This window comes from Atractosteus spatula, chromosome 20 (assembly GCF_055471065.1).
Source record: "Atractosteus spatula isolate fAtrSpa1 chromosome 20, fAtrSpa1.hap1, whole genome shotgun sequence".
Taxonomy (NCBI): Eukaryota; Metazoa; Chordata; class Actinopteri; order Semionotiformes; family Lepisosteidae; genus Atractosteus; species Atractosteus spatula.
In genome coordinates this window covers 14,252,139-14,269,768 of record NC_142725.1, presented here as the reverse complement: position 1 = coordinate 14,269,768, position 17,630 = coordinate 14,252,139, and the positions used below count along the sequence as shown (strand labels likewise).

General features: G+C 42.7%; 1 protein-coding gene and 1 long non-coding RNA gene across 3 annotated transcripts in view; one reads left to right on the top strand and one right to left on the bottom strand.

Moving 5' to 3' along the window:
• The window catches only part of LOC148817600 (ski oncogene-like), a 90,361-nt gene that overhangs the window by 68,447 nt on the left and 4,284 nt on the right, over positions 1-17,630 (top strand). The window contains exons 2-6 of one of the 2 annotated variants that reach the window (XM_088937908.1): positions 10,831-10,950; positions 11,447-11,562; positions 13,221-13,384; positions 13,889-14,193; positions 15,148-15,378. In XM_088937908.1, the coding sequence (XP_088794034.1) occupies positions 10,831-10,950; positions 11,447-11,562; positions 13,221-13,384; positions 13,889-14,193; positions 15,148-15,378 (936 nt within the window). Of the gene's footprint in view, positions 1-10,830; positions 10,951-11,446; positions 11,563-13,097; positions 13,385-13,888; positions 14,194-15,147; positions 15,379-17,630 lie in introns of both variants that reach the window. The other variant, XM_088937907.1, reaches the window with a different exon arrangement.
• Positions 11,454-16,775, bottom strand: LOC148817601 (uncharacterized). The gene is made up of 3 exons (XR_016094579.1): positions 16,702-16,775; positions 13,929-14,112; positions 11,454-11,581 (listed from the first exon to the last, which is right to left on the bottom strand). It is a non-coding gene; the product is annotated as an uncharacterized LOC148817601 (long non-coding RNA).

The window sequence follows — 17,630 nt, the reverse complement described above, 5'->3', positions numbered from 1 at the left end:
TTGTTGTGATGGGATAAGGCTCGTCTGTCTGACTTAGCCTGACGGTTTAGTTCCTTTTTTTTGTGCTCTACACCGGGTCTGTATTACTGTCACATGGCCACACATGTGCGCACTGCCCTGTCAAGGAGCCCAATCCTGCCTGCTGGTGTTCCAGTGCCCTGTAAGTAACAGGGTGAAGGAAAAAAGGCATTGCGTATCTGTGCTGCCCTGCAAACACAGCCGGCTAGACACTCCTTCAGAGTTTAAATCTTAAACTGAATAGGAACTGAATATTTTTAGAGCATGCCTTTTAGATGTGTATTAACGCCTCGCATTCCTGTTATCACCTTTTCCTTTTAGACTGTTGGACTCATTAACTTGTTCTTTAGAAGGTTGCCCTACTTCGTTTAAAAAAGGCAGAGAAAACTCCTTTTCTCAAAACGTGTAAATGAATATCTGAAAACATAACAACATGGAGGTAAATGCAGTACTATATCTCCTAGTTTGGCGGGATCCCATGATTGGGATGTCTTCTCAAACAAGGACCTTGTGTTTCATTCCTGGCCTTCCTTATTCGGAGATCAGAGGGTTTTGTAGAACTATAAAGACAGGCTTTTTTTTTGCTATTGCCTCTTTAAATATTTTTACGAAGACCCTTTTCACATAATGGGCCTCTCTGACGCCAAAGGAAAGTATTTTGGCTGTAAAATCTGTGCTCCTGGGGCTTCCCGAACTCTCATGACCAGCAGGGAATGAAAAGACTCTCCAAAAATGACAGCCATCCTATCATTTGTAGGGGAAGTGTTTCTTCTTTCGTAAAAAAAAATACCACAGTAAAAACTGTCACTTAGATCCTGCAATCTGCCCTTCTGTTCCCATGGTATGTGGCTGTGTTTTACTACTTGACCATTGCCAAGATTGATCATTCTGCCATTTGCTATTTGCTAGGGATTTCCAAAGCTTAGCTAGTGTTTTTATTTGCTTTAATTTAATTTTACAGTATCAACTCCTCTTCCTTTTTATTTATGTATAGCAGAATTTCTGGAAGTCAGAAATACTTTTTCGTTTGCAAATTTTAACCTGGAATTTAAACTTAGAGGCAACCACAACATTAATTGTGAACCTTATGTACAAAATAATCACAAGCTGACCACACAACCAATTTTTATTTTTAACTTTAAAAACTCCGGTAACACTGCCAATGTGTGATTAGTGCTTGCACCAGATACTCAGCATATAACCCCTCATATTTGTTTTTCATATTCTGTATTTTCCCTCATTATTTGTGTGAGTGAAACAAAAAAAGGAGTCTGCAATTTACCCAGCAAAAATAACTGCAGTTTGGAGACACTAACAGATCAATATCTCAATATCATGTGCATTAGTGTAAGAAGAAGCATTAATGCAGCATTTGAATTCAACTGCTTTTAGATGGTACTTGAATATTTTTCTACATGAAATAACCATTAAAGTCATAAATGAGAATTTGCCTGTTGCAAAAAATGCCCAAGTTAGTTTCCAGTATTATATCGGCTGGTACCTCTGTTGTCATGACCATATGAACTGGAGCACAAGAACTGTGTACACTGTGCCTGCAAAGTCTCATAAAGGCATTTGCTTTGATTTAATGGTACCGTTTTATGTTATGAAGGGGAAACAATTGCATGTCAATACTGAGGAAAATGTATGACTAATTTCACAATTAGGGATTATCTTTGCAAATTCCCTCAAGTTTCTGTGAAATCCTTTTGTGCCATTTTTGGTCAGAGAACGGATTCCATGGTCCTGTCTCATCCACACATTTTGTGCTGCGGTTGATGACTTCTTCTTTGCTCAGTTTCTGCTCCTGGGTCTCACACAGAACTATGTCACAATTGTTTTGCGGGTCTCTTCGGGACAGGCCTAACATGTCCCATTCAGAGGTGGTCACACTTCAGTGGTGTGCCACTGGTTCCATAAGCACAGCTGCCAGTCCAACTCGGTTGCTGCGCTGTGTGAAAAACTAGGGCAGTTTCTCATGTGCTGCGTTGTAACCTCAAACCTCACGAGCCAAGGAAAAATGCATGTCACCGGCCACTAATTACTGCATGGCTTCAAATAATGTCAGTCTGAACTAAAGATATCTGTAGTTGTTAGGATAATCACAAAAAAAGAACAAAAACCTTAATCTAAATCATAGGCTTTCACATTTGGTGAGGCCTAAAAGCATACTAGCTGTGTTTGTTAACAACGTTTGCAGGTTGGGTACAGGGCAGGAGAGTTTTTTGTCTCAACGCGCCGTTTTAGTTCAGAATGGAAAGTATGAGCTGTACAATGGCTTCAGGTAGATCTCTTCCTCTCCCTCTCTTTCCTCTCTACACCCCCTCCCTCCAACACACACGCACATATGCATACAAGCACCGGATTTGCAGGGTTCCCACAGAAGCACTTGCCAAAGCAAACTCATGGAGAGGAAGTGGGGCCCTTTCCTTTTACTCCATCCCTCAGACCTGGTTTAGACTAGTCTCAGTCAGTGGCTCACATCCAGTTTGATGTGTGTGTTTGTGTGTGTGCTTGTGTGTATGTGTCGGATTACAAGGAGGGGAGGAGGCTGTAACTGACAGACAGGCCAGAACTTTGAAGGAGCTCACAGTCCCTGTTGTGTTGTGAACATTGTTGTCTTGTATACTGGAAGGTCAACACTTTCTCCCTCCTATGGAGGTCTCCATACCTCCTTACGGTATGTGAAAGCAGTTCAGGATCCTCTCCTCTTACAGCAGCAATGCATATCGGTTACATTAAAAGGAGGAGCCTTAAGACTCAGGGTGCCAAACATGTAGCTTCAAAGATTATAATTCTTTTCTCTGTGATTTAAGCAGAAAACAAATTAGTAGATTTCTTGAAGGTACAGACCTTCATTATTTAATTAACGTAATATAATTACAGTGCATGCAGGATGTCTCACACTTCTTTTAAGCTGTTAACAACACAGTGGAAAACTGGAAAAGCTATTAAAAAACAGAAAAACATCTTCATCACCTAAAATGGTAATAATTGAACTAAGTAATTTCATACTTTTTTTTGCTTTAATTGTACTTTTTTAGGGATTCTGAGCATGATAAGAAAAGGTACTTGAATGTGCCTGTTCCTGCGTTCTGTGGTGTGAATTTCCTTGGGAGAAGTGAAGGTGTTTGTGCAGTTCTGTCCTTGGCAGTACGGCACAGCCTGTCTGTTGTGCGTCTTGTTTCGCTTTTCCAAAACTCCCGAGCCCAGCTGTGGAGCCCATGCAGCCTTTGATGTGGCTCTGAGTGAGGACCACGTCAGTGTTCCTCTCAGCTGAGATCATAGCCTGATTTAGCTGGCTAAGCCCTTGTTGTGGTGTCTGGGAGTGTCTCCAGTCAAAGACTGTTATGTCTAGCACTTGGACTCTTCCTGGAACTAAAAACCTCAGGGTAGGAACAACACTAGACGGCCCTTTTTGGGAAACCAAATGTGGTAGCGCAGTAATGAGAGATTCATCCTACTGCCCACAACGCTTCTCAGAAGTCATTGCCTTTGGTCTTGGAGGTACAGGTAAAGACTAGACATGCGGTGGAAGATGTCAGTAATAAGAAAATTGCAAATCCATTACTACAAAATATATTAAAACAATTCTTGATGTGCTTAAATTGAGAACTGTATGAGTATGTCAATACGCTTTTTCTGTGGAAAAAAAATGTGCCAATGTGGAAAAAAATTGTCAAGAAAAGGGATTTCCATTGAGCTCCTTAGGAAAGAGGCAGTGTTTGATTGGAAAAGCTCTGTTTGGCTAAGGAGCTAGACAATTTGCATTTAACAATTAGTCAAATTTAGAGGCGACGTTGGGGGGGGGGGGGCTTCTAAATGGGCATTTTGCTCAGTGTGAGTGCACAGATATATTTAATAGCAGCTTTGTTCTGCAGTCTTGAATAATCATCCATAAGGTAGCACTCTACCTGCAGAACTGAACATCTGTCGCAGTGTCAGCCTCCATGCTGCCTCAGACTCTTTGAAATTCCTGTTTTGTCTAGAAGGATAAGATTCAGACACAGCGCACTAATGAACATGGTTGTTGCAGCGTCTGATGCATCACTTCTGCTGTCTAGTCATCGAGGTTAGCCGTTCAAACAGCGTGAATGAAAATGAGCTCTCAGCACTTCAAACGGTTTGAAATAAACATAAGCAACACACCAGGCAATGTGTATTCCATGTAAATGCTTACAATACTTGGATGTTACGATAGAGAAATTGAAAAATTTGCAGATGTTACTCTTTAGCTTAATCCTCCTGTAGATCCAACGTACAGCAAAGCTTTCTAGGAAGAAACAATACCTCTTCCAGAATTTTTTTAATTTTAACTATGTTTTATGTTCCATGTCTAAATTAAATCTGTCCAAGTTGGTGCCAGTTTGGTAAAGGATGCAGAGTCAACGAGATCCATATGTGTGTATTTTTTCTATTGCAGAAATAGGGGCTGTGCTCTAGAAGTGAAAGTATTTCCTAGCCTTATTCAGGTCTTTCATCTTTATTTATTCTACAATATATAGAAGTACATTCATTTCCTATTCTTCTCTACCAAATAATTGATGTACTATGTACACCTTTGTACTATGGTGTGAGTAACTACACTCTCAAGTCTCCAGCCTATTAACATAGCTCTCCCACAAGCATACTGCACTCATTACTAAACTCCCCCAATTTATTAGTAATCTCAGTTGCCATACCGACTGAATGCTACTGTATTTTTATCTCTGGTTTATGCAGTTTACATGATGCCGAAACACAGTGATTCTTAATGCTTCATATTCTCTTAGAATACAAATGAAACTTCAGCTTCTAGATTGTTAGGAGCTTAGATCCTAAATATTGCAGAAAATACTGCAGTACAGGATTCTTAAGTGTCTAACTGTATACTGCAGAAGTGAATGCTTTTACTACATAAGAATAAAAACAGGATCCCTAATGCTTCTTTATGCATCAGCTCTCAAGGCCTTTGCACTACTCAACATGTTTTGTGAAAATACATATCGAAACTGGAAACAAGCAACTAGAGCGATACATTTAAAAACCAATCAGCTGGGCTGGAGGTTTAAAGAGCAGGGGAAATCACATTCAGTTTTGAAACATTTTGGAGAACAATAACTAAAATACCTTCCGTGGAGAAAACAATGGTATGCACCTCAAGATAAAAAAAAATAAAATGACGGCTTTCTTCTAAAATACTTTTTTGAATATCTTGTCTCACACCTGCACATCCTAGCCTGTCTGTCTGTAGGCTTCTCAGAAGAGGCAGGAGACTGAGGGTTCTAGGTTTTTGCGGTTAGTGCTCAGTGAGAAACCTGACTGCCATCTCTTTCACCCTTGAGCTGCTGCGCAGAGCTTTGTGACAGGAAGACCCTCCCTTCCGCAAACTGGCCCCGCCGCAGCGTTCGGAGGAAAGGCCAGCTGCAGGTCACGGGCAGGGTGGAGAAGAGAAGCGTTAACCACGACAGGCAAATTTAAAGCCTGCTCAAACCCCGGTTACATCTGCACTCTGCGCGTCTATCTTCTTAATATCAAAGACTCAGCCAGACTCTGCACAGAGTTGACAGGGCTGCTGCTCTCAGGGACGTTCTGAGGCCTTTATCTAGTCAGCGTAGGCCAAAAATTCATTTTGCCAGACGCTGCCTCCTCAGCTATTGCAAGGGGACAGAGAATACTTGCAGTGCTACTGTACTTGGGAGAAACCTGTGTAGAATCATATAAAATATCGGCATTTTGCCTTGCATGCAACAAGTTGCAGCCATGTTAGCCTGATGTAAACTGAGAGTTTACAGAACTCTTTGGAACAACATGACCCCCCGTACCCTGAAATGCAGAGCATTATAAATCAGGTTTTGAACATTTTGATTTGGCAATTATATTTTGTCATATATCCATCTGCTTCAGGATCATCAGTTTCATGAGCCCTACCTTTAAGCCACTCATCTTTTAACATATCAGGCTTCACATCCCCATACCAGAGGTTCAGTGGTGATTGGAGGACAGGTGTGTCCCTCACTGACAGCACTGTCAGGAAACACCTGGGAAGTCAAAGTCACAAGGGTCATTGTACTGGCTAGAGCTGAGAAAGTCCTGTTCAGCTGATTCCTTTGTACTTTCAGCGACTCTGAGCCCCTTGTGCTCCACATTTGGAGAATCCTGGTCACAGTTGGCTAGTGACCTGACCCAGATAATGTGGCTAATGACATAACATGACTCAAACCCACAATGCCTGAATCATAGAGTTCAACCTGTGTTTAGGCATGCACCTTTAAAGCTAGAGTCACTAGAGAGCCACCATCACCATTTCATTTTCCTTTTTTTTTTGCAGTGGAATAGCATTTGTTTAGCAAAGGAAATCCTGTGATCTAAGTCAAAGGAAGTAGAGTCTGCCACTCTGCCATCTTAATGGGGAGTTCAGCCTTCAGTTGTAAAGACAATAGCAACAGACCCCAATGACCACAGCAAAACGGGAAGGCAGAAAAAGGAAGAGAAAGACAGGATGAGGGAGAAGAGAGACAGTGTCAGGGATGGCCAACTGGGCCTTCAAGCATCAATTGTCTGCCAACCGCAAGCAAGAAACAAGGCAGTGATTGCTTTTTCTGAGTCAGTGCACCTGCCCTGTGCTTGTCAGTTCTCCTCAGACCTACAGAAATTAACTAGCGATCAGGAAAACAGCAGTACTTTCCAAGTCCTCCCTTTCTCCTTTCTGGGTGTAGAACTGACCACTTTCCCTAAGGGATCACAGGCCTCAATTATTTTCCTTATTTTATTTTTCGTTCCCTGGACTTTAACCTGGTTTCTTGTAGAATGCAGAAGTGAATCGTGTGATGCAAGAAGCTTCTTTTTTCCCCCCACTCAGGTCACTGATATAATCTCAAGGGTAGCTCGTGTCTCTCACAGTGTCAATCTCCAGGCAGGATGGCCATAAATGACCTCTCACCCCCTCTGCTTTCTGCACACTCGTCTCGCATTGCTCAGCGAATTTGAAAAGGGAAGAAGTGAAGTCAGTTGCTGGTTTCAAACTGAGTACCTGGTCCAGATCAGACGTGACTTGCTGAAAGCAATGTGCCGCCCACCCAGACCAAACCACCATGACCTGCTACTGTCACCCCCTAACACATCTGCCCTCTGCGCTTCACTGCCACAAGCGAGCATGAGAAATTCTTTGCATGCAAGACCTTTTTTCTAGCAGAGATTTTGTTGGATAGCATGCAGTTCCAAATTGTACATCTTGTGGAATTATGTGGGCTTTTGCAAGTCGAAACATATCTCTCACACACCTCTAAGTTAAAGAAAAGCTTATCTTAGGGCGTAACGTCCTATCTGTGGCACAAAAAGCACAGGGTGCTTATGAGGCTGGAACGTGGGAGTTAATTCTTTGAAGTGTTCTGCAGCAATTTCCGGATTTTGTCGTAAAAGGCAGCGCCTTTATTACAGCACTGTGAAGCACATGATTAAGGTTTCATGAATCTTTAGTGATTCTGCCAAAGACCTTTGACCTTTCAGTCCCTACTCCTTAGGCTTGGTTAGTACCTCCCACAGTCTCAGAACTGACTCCCCTGTATCCTTTTTTAAAACTCCCAGACAACAGACACACAACTATCTATGATTCACCACTTACTGTACAGCAGTACTGGGGATTCTAAAATTTGTTCAATGATTCACCTTAACTGTCACCATGAGTTGCTTCCATTAACTTAAATTCAACCCAAAAATGTTACTTCCCCCTCTTGCGCCATTCCCAGTGGCCCCATGGAGTCTGCCTGGCACTTGTTCAGGGTTTGGCCTCTTTTGCACATATTGCACACTTTGCTCATCAGCATGTCCCATATTGAAGCATGCATGCGGTGCTAACTCAACCAATGAGCCGTGGCCTTGTAATCATCTGCACACCTTGTTTCGTGGGCTTTCATTGGAAAATAACCTTCCCTTCTAGTCTACCCTGCTGCTTACACATGAACTACGTTGCTCTTTCCTAAGAGGGTTGCATTGGTCAGGCTTTATCTTCGAGGAGCTGTTACGGTAGTTGCACTTGCCTTTGTTTTCAGTTTCTGGGAACATAGTGGAAAGAATAGACCAGCATGGGGTTAAATTGTAATAACCATGTTCAAGGTAAGGATGGTGTTCACTTGAAATCCCACTGTTTTAACAACCATGTAAATCAGATCTGTCGTGGAACCGACAAGAAAGGGAAGGCATGATCACCCCTTAAAATCATTCAATTGCAGCTGGGGTGTTTTAACCCTCGGGCCCTCGATCCCCGATTAGTGCAGGATTTGCCAGATTGAAAGCTATAATCTTGTGCCCCTGGTACAAGCTCGCTATCTAATCTGTTCCTGCTGACAACCAACAGCAACCGATTGTGATGTTCTGCACTGACAGACTCAAGACTAGCTCTTTACTTTTAGTGGCCGGACTCCTAAAGATACGGGACTATAAACTATTGCTGCAGAATTCATTCTGTGTTCTTTCTGTGAACGATTAAATGAAATCGATATCTCTTTAAATGTGTCAATGCCGTAATGGTGTGCTAAATCTCCTTTCTAGGCCGGTAGCGTTTGTCTTTACACTTTGCCCTGCAGAGTACAAGTCCTATTATAGTAGCATGTGATTTAGGTCCCAAAATGGTCGTCTGTGCTCCCTGCCTAAACAAAATGCACTGCTTGCAGACGAGGTAATGGTTCAGAGTGGGGAAGGGGGGCAGGGGGAGAGAGCTGGTTTTCCCTCAGAGCATGTTACCACCTGTTGCAGCTCTTCTGCTTGATTCCAAATCCTCCCCCCTCAGAACACACACACACACTCTCTTATTCCCTCTGCCCCAAGAGTGGACAGACTGGGGATGTCAGCAAGAACTTGCCAAATACCATCCTGCTGCAGTCACCAGCCCTGTGCCAGAGACTGGAGATTGAGTTAACCGTGTTATACCCAGTCTGGTCTCCCAAAGTCGCATGAAATCCAGACACTGGCATCTGTCAAAATAACATGCCAGCTCCAGTCACGTTCACTGACATGCTGTTGATATATTTTAGTGCATGAGAAAAGGAATATTAAAACAGGAACATTTGCCATACTGTTTGAGTCACATTCCTGCTCTAGTATTTGGAATTCCGAAGGGGAACCCTTCACTAAAATAGCAGACAAGGGGTGTGTCTAAATGTGTTATGTTCTATAGTCACAATTCAGTTCAAGTCCTTAGAGAGATCAGCTCCATAGGCCTCAATCCTAGTACCATAGCAAACTAGTCTAATCATAGTCATGTACTGATATATTGTATATATTTCTGCTAACTAGTAAAGGAGGCCCTTTCTTGCAATAGAACAGAATAACATTTAATAGCTCTTCTAATAACTATTGCCTCTGCACGTAAGTGCAAACTTTTTTCAAGATATACAGTAGTTTACATTCCTACAGCATCCAGCAAGTGATTTGCTCTGAAATGGGTTTATTTTTAAAGGGCAAAAAAAAAAATGGAATGAACAATTTAAAAAAAAAATAAGTCTAGTTGAACTTCTAAAAAAAATAGAAGGTTTATATCTCTTTAAATGTCTGACGAGCATTTCGAGGCCAAAAAAAGAGAAAAAGAAGGCTGAATCCCGTGTCTGTCGACAGACACAGCTGCAGATACTGAAGTCATCCAAATACTAGCAGCGATAAACAACGTACAACAAATCCCCTCTTGTCTTATAGAAAGGTCCTGCCAGTGTGGACCCACAGAAGAAATCATGTCAGTTTTATCATCGCTTGTTTTTCTTCTCTTTTGAGAAGCAGTTGAAATGTGTTGCATTTTACAGCAGTGTCTAACACAGCCGTGTATGCATTGATGTACTGTAAGCTGCAAGGCCCTGTTTTATCAGCAATCAGCAGCGCAGCCAAATTGTGCTGCAGTAGGAAATTGTTGACTGCTGCATGAGAAAAGCAGGCTTGTACATCGCCCCAGAGCCATGTCCCTTTGTTTAAATAGGAGTGTTGAAAGTGCCGGTTTTTGAAATGGTTTTTGGTGGGCCTGAATCCTTCTTTTCAAAATGCAGTCTTGTTTCCAGCTTGATGTACCTCTTACTGGGGCACTGGTTTGATCCTTTGTCCCCGAATCACACGTGCCTCCTCTCATTGCCTGGTGCCTTAGCACACCAGACTCGTGTCTTTCTTGCTGCTGGCAGTCTCTGACACAAGCCATTCGGTTTGTTCTCAGCAGATTTAAGCAGAGTCTTTTCAGAAATGACAGTCAGGCAAGTCTAAAGCACTACAGCTGACCTATTAACTGGAAGTGTCAGAGCTGGAGTAGGTGTGGGAAATGCTGAAGACTTCAGGCTGCGTGTCTGGAGTATAAATGGGAGTGTCGGTTGGCAGGCTTCCATATCACTGCTGGGACAATAGAGGAAGATATGTCCCCTATTTGTCCCTCTCCACCTCCACTAACTTCATTTTGAGGTTAGCGCTGACAAATTTAGTAATTGGATGTCTTCCATATACCTGTCTCAGCAGTTATCTTAGATTTGCTTCCTATTTATACTCAGCTATTTTACATAGATAATTGAAAGGGGGCGTCAGACAGTTATGGGTTCATATTTAATTCAGTGACATTTTGAGACTGGCAGCACTGCCAGGAAGCTGAGCTGTAAGACTTTGCATTGATTAAGGCTTGTCTTCAGATGCAGATATGGGAAACAAGCTTGGTACTTTTGCCATTTTAATTAGAAACCATTTATATTCCAAAGTATGTTTAACTTAACATTTTATTTAATCAATTTTTCAATTAGCCACGTAATTGTCACTTTTTAATCTATACATATTTTTTCCTTTGCCAAAATACAGATCTTTTTTTTCTTTCAGTCTTGTGATGCGATTCCAGCCAAGAAATCCAAGCATGAAGATCCCACTTCTCAGTCACCTTCAACTGATAAGGAAAAACACCCTGACTGGCTACGATCTCTCTCCTCTTCTGCAAATAAGGTAAAGCATTCAAACAAAAGACCTAGTTGTGTTTTCTCGCTCTCCTTAGCCAACTCATGTCATGACGTACTCTCTGCATCAAATTGAAGATCACCACAGCTAATTTTGGATCAGTGGAATGAACAGTATTTTTTGAGTTTCTAATATTCAATGGCAGTAGCTCTAAAATGACACCTTGGTCAGAATTTGGCATCCTTTTCTAATGCAGGGCTTCACATCTTTGGTGCAATATTCTGATTTTAAGCCAACATTTTAACTCCTGTTCTACTGATAAGATGTATTCCTTTGGGGGAAAAATAGGATGTTCTTGCAATACGAATAAGAAAATATGACTTGATGAGCAGGAAATCTGTATGTTAAGGCTAGCCCACAAATTACAGAAAGGAGGTAAATGTGATTCTTAAATAATCCTTTTGATTGATTAAATTTTAAAATGGCGTCCTTAGCACAAAGTAGAGAGAGTGCCAACTTCTCTGCTCTCTTCTCTCTACATCAGAGTCTCAGCTGTATCCACCCCAGGCAGCGCCCGTCTGCATTCCGGCCTTGGTCCCCAACCATTTCCTCCAGCGAGAAGGAAACCTCTGCACACCTTCCAGCTGTGCTCCGTGACAGGTGAGGGAGAGCAGACACGCTGTAGGCAAACACAAAATATAAATATTATCATCCTTTTTAGTCTTCATATCACAAGAAATAAAATTTTGCAAAAAGTTGTTTTCTGTGCTTATTTTTCTAGCAAGTTCGTTGAAATAGGTCTGAAACACACACCTTCATATCTGTATTCATTCCCGTGGAGTGCAGTGTAGGCAGCTTCCAAGCCGGTCTCCAAGCCAGCAGTGTTAGAGAGACTGATGTCTATAGCTTCAGCATGCAAAGGCGGAAGGTGAACCCTGTCAACCCAGCAAGGAGCCGACTTTCAGGATTTAGTGTGAAGTGAACCCACACATACGTCTGGGTCTAGGAAAGCCACATAGTCAATACTGCAGACCTGAGGCACTGTTTGAATAATCTTCCTACACTGCGTTACTCATCCATTAGCTCTTGTATTCCAAAAAAATGAACTTGTTGGGCTCATTTGTTGAAGTGTCCTTTAAGAACATAAGGAAGGATGAGACCATTCAGTTCATATACTGTAGCTTGTTGGGTTGGTAGCAGCTAATGGACATTTGGATCTCAATTAGCCTTTTCTGGAAAGTAGTCAGGTTATTGCCTTTAACCGCATGGCTGGGCAGTCTTGTCCCAGACTCCCATTGCATTTTAGTAAGAACAGAAAAGTTTTCCCTAACTGGCAACAGAACCTGAGCAGAGAGTGCAGAATCCTGAGGTCTGGAACATCAGACGGAGTCAAAAGTCAGTCCAGGTCCAGCCTTTCTCATGCCAGACACAACCACAATGCAACATTCCTTTGGACCAAAACTTGTTACGTCATGTTTGTTTTGTCCCCAGATCACAAGCAATCTTCAGTCTATTTACAAACCTTTTCTTGTGATGATACTTGTGATACTCTCATCTCTCTTTAAAAAAGAAATAGACCCTTGCAACTAACTGAAGATCAATTAAAAAGTGAAAGAGAGTCTAATATTTGCATGCTTAAGAAAGTTGTTTACCGGGAGAGGCTAACATATGGCTGTCTCTTGGAAGGTCACTGAGAAGATAAATTGAAACTTTTTTCGGAAAAAATAAATCTCTTTTTAGACAGAATTCTATTTTAAGTTTCTCTAGTGTTTGCCAGAAAAATAGATGTACAAGGGGGAAAATACATTTTATGAGATAACAGCTTTTTGGCATCTTTGCTTGTTTTTTATTTAGCTTTCACTGACAGACTCTCCTAGGTTCTAAGAAGCAGATCTTTGAGATGTTGAGAAATCCAGACATTCTAACAGCTGACTGTATTGCACATATATATATATATTTGGGACATTGTATAAAATTATCTAAATGTGCTAGTCAGCACTGCGTTGTGGGGTGAACTTTTTTTTCATATAGTGTAGTTTAACAATTTCTTATCAGTTATACATAGAAAATGACATTCTCTTATGTCTTTAAAGAAAGCACATACCTGTTTTCAGACCTCTTCTCAGTAGAAGATTAATGGCACCTCGTTTGTTTTCCCATCTTCTAACACTGAAATTTCTCTTTTTCTTACACAGCTTTTACAATTATAAAAGTATAGAGAGCTCAGTGGCGCCGAACGTGGCTCTGACCCCTCTGCCTCACCAGAAAGTAGGGCAGCATTCCCCGTCCACACCTAATGTCTCCCATGCCAATGGCAGCGATGCCCCCAGTGACACCGGCAACTCCAGACCACGGAAGAGAAGGCTGACTGATGAGAGCCACCAGGCAGCGGAGCTGCCCTGCCCCACTGCCCCAGCGAGCACTGCCCCTCAGGAAGACAAAGACTCCGAGGGTGAAATCGAGGTGGAGAGCCGTGAGGAATGTGAGTGTCCTTCAGGTCCTCTAGACATCCCTGCTCTCAACCCAGACTGGAGTTTTCAGTCCAGGCCACACTGATCACAACTGGGTAGCTTTAGCCTCAGTTCTGTCATGATTCATTTCTGCACCACTTTGTTTGACTCAAACATGCCTTGGCCAGCAGATGTTTAAGAAAACTTAATGGTAGGCCATTTTTCCTTCGAACATTAGCGTAAAATGTCTGTCAGAAAGTACCGGGACTGTAAAAATAAAATGTTTTGGCAGGAGACACACACATTTCATTCATGGCTGATGAGAAATACAATCTTTTCTTTGGGAGTTCATCTAGAGTTAAAATCACAGAAGCATAAAATCTTTACCAACAAAGAAAGAAACCTATTCCAGTTACAAGTAGTTTTGTTACATCCTTGGAGTCAACACAGCATACATATATAATGTATTTTCTCAATTTTCTGCCCCAGGACTTTGCCATAACTTTGTTTCTTTTTTTCCTCTCTGCCTTCGGCAGTCACCTCCTCCCTGTCCTCCCTCTCGTCCCCTTCCTTCACCTCTTCGAGTTCAGCCAAGGATCTGAGCTCCCCGGGGATGCAGGCGCCGGCCTCAGTGGTGCTGGCCTTTGAGGGCCAAGGCCCGCTGAGCGAGGCCCACTGCTCGGGCCTGGAGTCGGAGCTGGAGTCGCTGAGGCAGGCCCTGGACAGTGGCCTGGATTCCAAGGAGGCCAAGGAGAAGTTCCTGCACGAGATAGTGAAGATGAGGGTGAAGCAGGAGGAGAAACTGGGCTCTGCTCTGCAGGCCAAGCGCAGCCTCCAGCAGGTCAGGCCCCCATCTGTTGCGTGTGTTTACACACAGTATATTTCCAATGGAGGCCTAAAGCAGGCATGTGCTCTGTTTGATTATAACACTTGTTTACAGTTCTTGCAATATATACACCAGGTGCGTGATTATGGGTTACTTTTCAGCACCAAGTTAAAGCTTTTTTTTTAATAAGCTGATCTGCTATGTGACTTAGAACTTGCAAGTACCAGGGTATTTAAAATGCACCCAAATACATATTAAGGACGTGCAAGGGATTGGTGGCTATTATCTCTTAGAGTTCCAGTTAATTTGAAAGAGAAAAGCTGTGGCTGGGGAAGAGGTGAAAGGTTACAGTTAGCTTTGGGCAGCTGGCTGCCTCTGTAAGCTAAAAAGAAGAACACTTCAAACTAGTGTTCACCCACAAGATGACACGCCTGCCAGAAAAAAAAAGCCAAGTGCCTTATTGTTCAGTTGAAGACGGTGCTGTGAAACTGTGGTAGTCAACAGAAGCTCTTGTCCTGTTAAAGGATTTCCCATGAGCAGGCCAAGGGTGTTACCACAAAGAAACAAGCTGTTAGCTGGTTGGTTTCAGGAGGGAAGGAAGCCCAACTTCTGGTCTCGGTGTCAATTTCTAGAAGATTTTTAACTCTTTGGTGTTTACTGTTAAACCATAGGATATATATAAGAGTAAAAGGAATAGCCAAAAAATTGATTTTGAATTTCTATCCGTGAGCAACCTTGAAATGAGAATACCAGCTGGGGTATTACTGCAAAGAAATTTGACACCTTAACTGTTTTAAACTTCAGTTCATCTCCACACAACCATACATGTTTTTTTTTTCAAATTGGGCATATTTCGAAACTGGTCGTGTGTTTTGACACCTTTGGTGACTATTTCAAAGCACCTCTCTGCAGAACAAAACAACCGCAGATATGAGGTGACTTCATTCTCCCTCTGCCCTCCCCCTGCAGGAGCTGGAGTTTCTGAGGGTGGCCAAGAAGGAGAAGCTGAGAGAGGCGACCGAGGCGAAGCGCAACCTGAGGAAAGAGATCGAGCGACTGCGCGCGGAGAACGAGAAGAAAATGAAGGAGGCGAATGAGTCACGGATACGTCTGAAGAGGGAGCTGGAGCAGGCCAGGCAGCTGAGGGTGTGCGACAAGGGCTGTGAGGCTGGAAGACTGCGGGCAAAATACTCAGCACAGGTAAGAACTACACTCACAAACAGAGACAGTGACCACGTGCTAGCAAGGCCCCTGCTCTGCTGGTACACTGTGAGATTGGTGTGAAAGGTGCTTCTAACCGCACACGCACACACACTCGCAGTATTTCCAAACGGCAGGTGTCCAGGCTTGAAATCTCAAGGCCTTTACAGCAAATTGTGCCCTCAGGAAAAATAAAAAAAACACTGTATTTACAAATTTACAAATGATGACTAAATAAACATTTAAAATTTTACAAAAGGAGACTTTCCATATCCGATTGTTCTTTGCCATGTTAACTTGGATTTTGTAAACATGAAAAGGAAACAGATGTAGAGTGTTCTATAAAATACACCAAGGCTTCCAAGTGTTGCAACAGAGCTGACCCTTTACTTAAGTGCTGTTTTAAAAATGGATGAAGGAATAGATGGCTTTGCTCTTCTCATTTTATTCTCAAAGGAGAATGTGCTACCTTTTTTTCCCCAAAATAACACATTTAAAGAATCTTTCATTTCTTAGCCAGTTGCTTTTTTTCCCTTCAATTTTGGAAAGAAGTAAAGGGTGTCGCCTTTAGAACACTGATGTGCGATAACAGCAACCTAAAGAGGAAACAGGAAGTGAAGTTGACTTCCTTGTATGCATCATGGGAAGCCTTACTGATAAGAGCAGACGAGACAAAACAAGAGCCAAGAGGGAACCGCACGCTGGGTGTGTCGCTAACTCGGTCTCCCAGACAGGTGGCAGACAGACGGAAAGGCGAGTGAGACAAGTGTTTTAGCAACATCTTCCAAGTACAAGCAAGTCACACTCACATATTCTTGAACTGTCGCAGTCCCTGTGTTTCTAGACGAATTTGCTTTAAAAGTTTGCTTTAAAATGAATTAGGTAAAAAAAAATACCCAGTCACTGTCCAATATTTTACAATATTTCTACAGCATCTATACTAATTAAACACAGTATTAATCATCAAATATTCACTATAAGCCCTTAGCATTTGAGTCGTTTTTTTATAGTTACATATCTGCTTACATTTAAGTCATGAAATCATGTTTATGAAGGGTATATTTATAATATATGAACTGTCTGATAGGGTCTGTACTAGAAAATTCCATATAAGTACATCACTATTGAGATGGACCTCAACTGTCATTCTGAACAAAGTCATTTGTAACACAGCAGGACTGTGAACACACACTCTGCCATTCATAGTGATACTGCCTGAGTTGGATGAGAGCAAGTAGTCTGTCTCCTCTCATTCTCTCGCTCTCACCCCTACCTCCCCCCACCCCTCATGTTTGCTGTGTCCTTCCACCCTCTCATTCTCACCCATCTGCGGAGGATCTGGCACACTCCTCCTGCCAGCAGCCTCGGTATCGTTCCCGCGCGCCGCCTGTCACCACAACAACCCTCTCCGGCTTGCTCGCGCGCAGGCTGCTGGAGAGCCCTTTCACAGAGAAGCACTTTCAGTGAAAGCCCATTTCAGCTCCCAGCGGGAGACTGACTCAGCAAACGCGGCGCTAGGTTGCGAAAGAGCACTCACGTCTGTGGCGAAAGAAAGCCGCTCACTCTTACCTGCGACAGCGCCTTCCTCACCCTGCCCAAGAACAGAATATTTACACACGCACATGGCTTCTGCACGTTACAACACAGGCACTCGCCCCGAGCCAAACGCGTCTCTGACCCCAATCCCTAAACTTGCTGTTAAAAAAGATTTGGCAGTTCCAAAGGTCACAGCGCAGGTGGCAGTAATAAAACTTAAACCTTTTTTGTTCCTGTACATTAAAGCGAAGAAAATGCCAACTTTTAAACCTCGTTTTAGACAGCCATGAAAGTTCCCCTTTCTGAAAACTGAACTTGAATTGAATTGGGGAAATGAATGTTGTAATATTTGGATTAATTGGTGGGCCTCAAAACCAGTGTTTACTAAGCCTTAGACCATTTTCTTGAATTGGAAAATAGACCTTCAAAAAAGGACTCAGGCTCTGTGAGCATGCTGGTCTTGTTTTTTTTTTTGTGGATACCGCTCAGTAGGATATTTCCCCTTAGCTGATTGCAGTGTGCAGTCGAGTTAAAGTTTAGTGCATTTGTGCCACTACGACAGCAGCTGATGGGGTGAGTGGGTTTTTACACCAGGAATGTAACTTTCACAAAGGGGACTTCAGAGATCATGGAGGTAGGGGGTGGGTGAGGGTGTGTTTGTGCACATATCTCTAATGGCACGACGGGCACAAGAGAGAGCCGGCACCAGTTTAGCA